This window comes from Centruroides sculpturatus, unplaced genomic scaffold (genome assembly GCF_000671375.1).
Source record: "Centruroides sculpturatus isolate CEXI.00-Female unplaced genomic scaffold, Cexi_2.0 scaffold2636, whole genome shotgun sequence".
Lineage (NCBI taxonomy): Eukaryota > Metazoa > Arthropoda > Arachnida > Scorpiones > Buthidae > Centruroides > Centruroides sculpturatus.
The window spans coordinates 13,288-22,629 of record NW_019386785.1 but is presented as its reverse complement, the minus strand read 5'-3'; the positions used below and the strand labels follow the sequence as shown (position 1 = coordinate 22,629).

Here is a 9,342-nt window from a genome sequence, read left to right as displayed (position 1 = left end):
GAAGAGAGAGAAACAGACCACCTTGGACATGTTTTTCAAGAAGCAAGCTGCCAAAAAACAAAAACTGGAACAAGAGGAGATGACCTGCAAGCTCCGATAGCCTCTCCTGAATCTGACTCCGATTAAAAAATAATAAAAGAGACCCGCTGCAATGTGTAAAAAGTCTGTATCTGTATGAATGTGTAAAGAAAGTGTTCCTCCACTTCCTCCTCACATCTGACTACTTGGCATAATTGGTGACTGCTCCATTTTCATTTATTTTATGGTACAGTATGGTTATTTTATGCTGNAGTCTGTATCTGTATGAATGTGTAAAGAAAGTGTTCCTCCACTTCCTCCTCACATCTGACTACTTGGCATAATTGGTGACTGCTCCATTTTCATTTATTTTATGGTACAGTATGGTTATTTTATGCTGCAGAACGAATTATATGTTTTAACATGTATTTCTATGGGAAAATGCGTTTCGTATAACGGACTTTTCACTTAATTTACATGCACCTGGAATGGATTAAGTTTTTCACAATGTACAGTGAGGCACCACTGTACATTGTGAAAAATCTTATATACTCAAATATTAGAAGGAAAAAAAATATTTACCAGTGTTACTATTTTGAACAATTCCTTCTCTTTCAGCTTCATATTCCACCCAAGCAGCTTGTCTTTCTTCTTCAGTAAGGTCTTCTTCTGATATATTTTGCAACAAAGAATCATGCTCGTGATAATTTACAATCCAGTCTCTGTTTTTTATTAGCATTTCTGCTAAAAGTCGATCCTGTAAACAATGAGTTTAAACAATATAATTGAATACATAAATAAATCTTATTAAAATGTAACATTACATTAACATAGCAAAAAATAACAGTAATTTGTTCTACTTTACAATGATTTTTCTAAGATATAATATGCAGTTTACATTCTGACAATAATAATCAAATAATCAATTGTAAATGTTATAATTGTAATATCTGAAAATCATCATCATCATCATCATTCTGATATCTGAAAGTGATGAAAATAATGATCATTGTAAGAACAGATCAGATAACTCTTCTGTCATTAGTTTTGAGAGAATGATTAAAATAATATATAATTGGTGTAATAGGGTAAGAGGGAAATATCTCAAAGAGTGATAATATAGGTTTAATGAAAAAGTTATGTGAAAATTTTTAATGTTTATAAAAAAAACTACAGTAAAGCCTTGATTATCTGAATCAATTGGGGACTGGGGTTGTTTGGAAAATCAATTTTTCGGATAAACGATTATGTATGAAAAAATATATTAACCTATCCCATGTTGAAATTCATTCAAATCCTGGCATGTCCTTAAGTACCCTTTCATGGTCACGCCAGTGCTGCCAACTAAAAAACGCACATCAACAAAAATAATATTGGAGTAGTCCAAGACATAGCCAAAGATTGCAGTGTCACAGAACTAGCAGAAATTTAAATTTGCCGACAAGAAAGCTTTTGGTTAATTGACTTTTTGATTGATCAACATTCGGATAATCGATGCTCTACTGTACTACAAAAATAAACAGTTTACCTTTATAGTAGAGAGTTTAATTTTAAATCCAAAATACTGTTTCATAAAGTTAAACAATTTTAAGACAAACTTACTTTAGGAACCATTGGAGTAGGTCGTTTACTCTTACTGTCAGGATTAAACATATACAGTTCAGCTAAATCCGCAGAATTAAAGTGACGTTCAATTTGTTGTTCATCTACAACTCGACAAGACAATGACTGTTTTGTAACTTGACGGTCATAGATTTTTTCTTCCATTGTTCCCTACAAAATATAAATAAGGCTCATTTAAATCATGCATAAAAAAAAGGACACATTTATCATTAGCCATTTTTATAGCTGTTAATTAGTTAACAAATTTTAGGAATTTTTTTAACATTTAATAATTATAATCTTTTTAAGTATTTTAAATGCTTGATGTATATAATTTCATTTTGATATTAATATTGACAAATTATTATAATAATGAATTACATATTTAATTTTTTTCTAATTATGACAAACATATTTAATCATAATTATATTGCTCAAAATCAAAAAATTTAATATGTTTGAAGAATTAATCACAACCAGATAACTAATATAGGATTTATAAAAATTCAAAAAATAAACGATTTATTTAGATATTTTCTTTGTAAATTCGTACATTTTTAATATATCAATTTAATTCTAATTTTTTTTTGTTTATTTAATTACTGGTAAACCAAGGTTAATTTGTGACACTTTTTTTTAAAACATTAATTACCAGTTTATTGGACCAAACATATCATTAATAGTAATTTCAGGAAGATTTGACATTCCTCTTTCTTTACACACAAAGTTCTTTCTTNTAGCGAGGTATTAAATGTGACATTTTGGTTGATTGACATTTGGATAATCGATGCTCTACTGTACTACAAAAATAAACAGTTTACCTTTATAGTAGAGAGTTTAATTTTAAATCCAAAATACTGTTTCATAAAGTTAAACAATTTTAAGACAAACTTACTTTAGGAACCATTGGAGTAGGTCGTTTACTCTTACTGTCAGGATTAAACATATACAGTTCAGCTAAATCCGCAGAATTAAAGTGACGTTCAATTTGTTGTTCATCTACAACTCGACAAGACAATGACTGTTTTGTAACTTGACGGTCATAGATTTTTTCTTCCATTGTTCCCTACAAAATATAAATAAGGCTCATTTAAATCATGCATAAAAAAAAGGACACATTTATCATTAGCCATTTTTATAGCTGTTAATTAGTTAACAAATTTTGGGAATTTTTTAAACATTTAATAATTATAATCTTTTTAAGTATTTTAAATGCTTGATGTATATAATTTCATTTTGATATTAATATTGACAAATTATTATAATAATGAATTACATATTTAATTTTTTTCTAATTATGACAAACATATTTAATCATAATTATATTGCTCAAAATCAAAAAATTTAATATGTTTGAAGAATTAATCACAACCAGATAACTAATATAGGATTTACAAAAATTCAAAAAATAAACGATTTATTTAGATATTTTCTTTGTAAATTCGTACATTTTTAATATATCAATTTAATTCTAATTTTTTTTTGTTTACTTAATTACTGGTAAACCACGGTTAATTTGTGACACTTTTTTTTAAAACATTAATTACCAGTTTATTGGACCAAACATATCATTAATAGTAATTTCAGGAAGATTTGACATTCCTCTTTCTTTACACACAAAGTTCTTTCTTTTTAATTTACTGTTTTAAACAATATTGTTAGAAATGTTTGTCACAATTTTACCACATCACTTGGAGTAACTTTTGATAGCTTGTTTGCTACATAAATCTGTAGCAAACAGATTTATGTTTGCTACAGCTCCATGTCACAAAGTTATCACATGGCAATTACTAGTAAGAAAGAAGAGAGGGGAAACAAAAATCATTCATTCATTAGAAATATTCATTTTTATTAATTATTACAAAACAAACAATTTTTAATCCTTCAATAAACTCAAAATCTTATTTTTTTTTTATCATCATCAGAAACATAAGGAAAAAAATATTGGTCAATTTTGGAAATTCAAGAGGATGTAATGAGCATTCCAAAAAAGATCTTTTATGAAGACATACATAAATTACTAGAGCATGCAAAAATTTGTGTATATCTTGGAAAAGTATATTTTGAATTGAATCAGTTTTGCCAAAAACTTTTTTACATAAATGCAATCACCAAACTCAGCAATGCACCTTTTATATTAATTAATTAATAAGGATAATACTAATTTTAATAAATTTCTGGTATGCATAATATTTATTTGATATAAATTTTTAATAATTAAAAAATTATCTATAAATTTATAAAATTAAATCATAATTAATAAAGAAATTAAAAAGTTACCTGAGCCAATAATCTATAAATATAGACAGGTTTTTTCTGACCGAATCTATAAACCCTGAATATAGCTTGAATATCGTGACTGGGATTCCAAGAAGCATCCATAATGATTACACGATTTGCACCTATCAAATTTGTCCCCAAACCACCTGCTTTCTTTGATATCATAAACAATCTAGCTCTGAAATAAAAAAAATGTAATTTTTTTTTATAACTCAAAACAGTTTATTTACAGATAAATTTTTTACTTAAGACTTTTAAAATTCCTTTTTTTACATAAAAAATAAATAAGCTTAAAAAAGAAAATAATAATAAATTCATGACAAGTCAAACTTCCTTAACTTAAACTTTATTTTTGTCCTGACTTAAATCCCATAGACTCAATACATTCTATATTGAACTAAGTCAAAGTGTTTTGAGATCACAATTGATTAACTCAAAATTTAAGATCCAGACTCTTTATTTTATGTCTAGTTTTGTGTGCTTTCTTTTGCATTTTCAAGGGAATGAACAATATTATCACAATGTTAAAGATCAGTATTGAATAGTATTGCATTCTGATTGCAAAACAAAATTTAAAATTTTAACATTTCATGCTTAACATTAATCAAATCTTAGCACTTTAAAAATTCTTTATTTTTTTAAATTTTTAGATTTTGAAATTTAAAAATGTAACAATTCCAAAATAAACTAATATATCTATGATTTAACAACTTACTGAGTTATTGGCTAATAAAATTTATGATTTATTACTTGAAACTAAACATTTATACTGTATAAATTTCACTGTGAAGTATAATCCATGCTAACATTTTCATTGCTGAGAATGACAAATTAATCAGTGTATTAACCATTTTCATTCTAAAGTAGATAACTAAAAATAATTATAAATTAGAAGTTCATACTATTTACAAAAAATATTTAATTTTTGAGTGTATCAATTAATCCTTTTCACACACCATATAAGTACACCTTTTACATTGGTATTGAAGAAATCACTTCATAAAAAGCAAATAACAAAAGGTAAACATTCACATCTCTAAAAATGACTAGATGCCAGCCTTTCATTTTAGGTTCTGACATCTTAACATCAAAAAAATAAAGTAAATCTTCTCACCCTACTATCAAGTTTTATACAATTTGTATCAGGTTCAAGCCCTCTAGTGGTAGATACGAGTTATCTTTAATTTGCATGTAGTTACAATTTCATGATGAACTCAGGATTTTTTCTTCCAATTATTATTGTCTGTCCAATTATTGTTATTTTTTTTATGAAGTGATTTCTTCAATACCAATGTAAAAGGTGTACTTCTATGGTGCATGAAAAGGATTAATTGATAGACTCAAAAATTAAATATTTTTTGTAAACAGTCTGAACTTCTAATTTATAATTGGAAGAAAAATATCCTGAGTTCATCATGAAATTAAAAATGATAAGCAAGATAAAACTAAAGATCCTGTTGATGACAACAGAAAGGTATGTCTTAAAGACCACAGAGAAAATCAAAAGAACAAGGATATAACAGTTCTTAAAGAAAGAATAAACCTTGGAGGGATAACAAAGAACAGATTTTGGAAAAACAATCTTTGGAGCAAAGAACCAAGTGTTCTTGAAACAAGTGTTTTTATAAGTTTCTCTCCTCTATTTTGCATTCTGACTGGTCTTCCCTTGTCTTCCAGTGACAATTCAAAACCTTTCAGGGCATGGGAGAGGTCATTATCAACACTTAACCAGATCCCAATTATCTAAAATTCCTTTGAACTTTGGAATTCTCCACTGTAATTCTAGCATTTTGTTTTCCATTTTGATGAAAAGAACCATATGTTTAAATCAGACTAAGTTTTGCTTTGTTTTAATTTTGAAAGGCATGAGATTAACTGTTCTGCCAGATATTCATAGTCAAAAACATAAAATTTCAATTTCTGTCTGGGACCTCACAATAACATCTGTTGCTTATTCAAAGAAATGAGATCCTCAAAATAAAGGTTCGCTCTGCCGTCTCCATCCTCAGGCTATTATATTCATCTGAAAGTGTGATAAAATTGAGTATAATGCAACATACTACAAATTTCATATTCTAATGAGTAATTGTTGCTTAATAATTATTTTATAATAAAATAATTATTAAGCAACAATTACTTTATTATAAAATAAATAATAAATACAGTTGAAGTAGATATTTCTATTTTTTGTCTACTGTTTAATAAATTTTTACAAATATATTTATTTAATTCTCTATAAAAATAAATAAATTTAGCTTATATGCATAAGAAAGTTCCTAAATGAAGGAAATTATTCTCTTGCAAATATTTTTGAAGGTTTACTTTACATAACATGTAAAGTTTCTGAGAATGGTTTTCTTTTCTCTTCATTTAATTTTAACTTATAAAAATGTTTAATCTGAGCTCCTGTTTGCAGTTTGTGTAATAATGTAAAAATGCATGTGAATAACTCCATTGACATAGCTTTTTATTTTGAAACCTACTTTGTTAAAGCCTTTAATTATGTGTCAGAGTAACCTCTAAATAAAAATATACTTTATTTAAAATTATAAAAGGAATTCCACATAGATAGCATAAAATCTATACTGTGACCTTGGAACTGCTGATCCAAAATGGTGAATCCATAGGGAACATTCGTGTCTTGACCTTATGTTTATAGACCATGATTAAAACTAAATATCAAAATATAATTTTTTGTTTTTACATTTATTAATATATTTATTTTGTTTGTGCAAAATAAAAAAATAATTTTGGACAATACAATAGTTACAATTATTTTTTTCATAAATGGGAAATTTTTGTAAGGCATAGACAAAAATTCAACCTGGAGCGAGAAGGAAGAAAGAGAAATTCAACATTAGAAAGGTTAATTTCACCGAAAATGCATCATGGATTACTTTGTGATCATGGCTAAGGCTGGCAAAGTTTGAATAATCATGCTCAAAACCAGCGATACCAAAGATTGGAGAATAAGAACAAAACCTGTTGTGAGTATCAAAGTGATCCTGCTTAGTAATGAGTCTCCAAGACATAGTCTTGTCCCAAATACGGTCTTGCCATTTTATTTTAGTTCTTACAAAGTCATGATGATAGCATACATGCCAACAATTCACCTTTTGAGTGAAAACAGTTAACCTTTCCTCCTCTGTTTGTCCTGTGACCTGCCCTCCAAAAATATTTGTTTATCATTTTCAAGTGTTTTTAATAATTTCTGTGACTATACTTTCTTTTAATATTCCTTAATTTTAAATGAGATCTAATTCTCGTCATAATTAAAAACTACACTACTGTCCAGATGAGATATAAACAAAAATTTTAATCTATAAAAACTACAGTAAAACCAGGTTAGCATGTTTCTGTATTAGATGTTTTCTTGCCTAAGTTGTTCAAATTGTGTGGTTCTGACATTTTGCCCATAAAACATGTATTAAAAATTCCTGCATAAGATTGACAAGCATAAAAATAAGAAAATAATATTTACAAATACAATATTAGAATGGTATAAAATGTAAAAGTCAACTTATGGCCAAACTGGTTTATGAGTGGTTTCTCAGAACAAATTAAAGTTGTAAGTCAATGACTAACTGAATAAGGTAAATTCTCACTAAAGAGAAAAACTGAAAAAAGATCAGATGAAACAATTTATAAACTAAAAAGAGATAACTATTATTTTCTTTTATTTTGGGTTTGATTCTTTCCTATCTACTTTCTTTTTTTCATTTAAAGATTAGCATAACTATATTTTAAAAAAAACCAGCATCTAATATATAATTAAGAGTAATTTGCATTTCTATCAATGGAAAATTACTTTAAAATTAACTGTTGTTTAGTCTAGTCAAATAACAAATTATAATTTAAATAAATTGAAAATTAACTTGCTAATTGTCAAATAATTTAAAAATTTAATGTGTTAACCCATTGAGTCCTTTGCCTGAGTTATCTCAAACACATGCGCAAAATAACATAGTCCCTAGCCTGAGTTAACTCGGGCAGTTTACACAGCATAATAAAAAAAAAAAACAGTCCTTAAGTATATAACTTTTCCAAAAATGTATGGGCTAGTTTATATACATAGTTATCTATGACCTATGCAAATTTTATGAATTATTTCTGCCACGATAAATTTTTTATAATGTTTTATTAATTAGCCAATTAATTACACTACTGTAAGGTCTCTTTTTATGCATATTATTTTTATGCGATTTTGAAGTTGTGCGGTTTGTATTTCNCAATACCAAGTTGGCATGCAACAAGCATGACCAACTCACAGCATCAACTTGCAATATTACCAAATACATTGTGAATTCTACTTCCACTTGATCACCAAGTATAATAGAAATAAATCAATAAACTAAATTCATAACTTGAATTAAAATAGCAGACAGTATATTTCACAAGTTTAAACAAATATATAGAAAAAACTAAAATGTCTTCTAGCTTCCGTCCTGTCTAATCATCACAAACTACACACAGATAGACAAAATAAACTTTATTCTGCCCGACACCGCTAGGCACAGTCGGGATGAATATATACAGGGTGTACATAGAGGTGACATCACAAACAACAGTCTTCACTTTCCACATCCAACTTTTTATTGCAGGCTGCACCTCTGAACAATTATATAGAACAGTTAAAAGTTCACCGACGATAAGCCAATTCATTAAAAATAAAATATACATAATTTGAATTAAAATGGCACATGGTATATTTTATAATTTTAAACAAATATATAGAAGAAATCTGTATATATCATTCATGAACGGAAAATAATACAAAACTTTGAAGGTAAATTCTTGACTAAATCCATTACATGAACATTATGCAAAAATAAGATTCAACATATCCGTGACAGCAATCAATCTATTAAAAATTTCTCTTCTTTATAAACTCATTCAGCTATTATTCATTGTCCTAAAATAGCAGTATACAGATTTAATATTGTGTAAATTATCATTATTGTTTATGATGACAGAACAAACAACAAACAGTATATTTGTAAATTAATTAAAAGTGTACCTCAACTCTGAATTGGCAAAACAAACAAGTGACAATGTTCTCTGACACTTGTTTGTTTTAGAAGATGTGCAAGATTTCAACACATCTATTAAAATTTTAAATATGACAGTAGGGTTTCTCATTTCCCGGTATTTTGCTTGTCCCGGGATCCCGGGATAAAAGTGAACTGTTTCCCAGGATCCCGGGAAATCCCGGGATAGAATTAATTATTTTTAAGGTATACAAAATATCTTGAAATCAAATGATATAATTATTTTCCATTTTTTAAAGTAATTTTAAAGTTTTGTAACCTCCAAAATCATATTAATAATGCTGTGTTAGGTCTATAGGCCTATAATAAAAATTACCTTTAAATAACGTAGAAATTTTCACAAATAGAAAAAAATTAATTAAAGTTTGCTGGAAACTGCATACAACAACAACAA

At 27.3% G+C, this 9,342-nt stretch overlaps 1 protein-coding gene across 1 annotated transcript in view; it reads right to left on the bottom strand.

Annotated features, from left to right (window-relative positions):
- Nucleotides 1-562: 562 nt before the first annotated feature.
- The window catches only part of LOC111615770 (transcriptional regulator ATRX homolog), a 13,579-nt gene continuing 4,799 nt past the window's right edge, over nt 563-9,342 (bottom strand). Inside the window, exons 2-4 of the mRNA XM_023357209.1 lie at nt 3,901-4,078; nt 2,516-2,686; nt 563-775 (exon numbers count right to left, since the gene is read on the bottom strand). Of these exons, the coding sequence (XP_023212977.1) occupies nt 578-775; nt 2,516-2,686; nt 3,901-4,078 (547 nt within the window). The 3' untranslated portion in view covers nt 563-577. The remainder of the gene's footprint in view (nt 776-2,515; nt 2,687-3,900; nt 4,079-9,342) is intronic.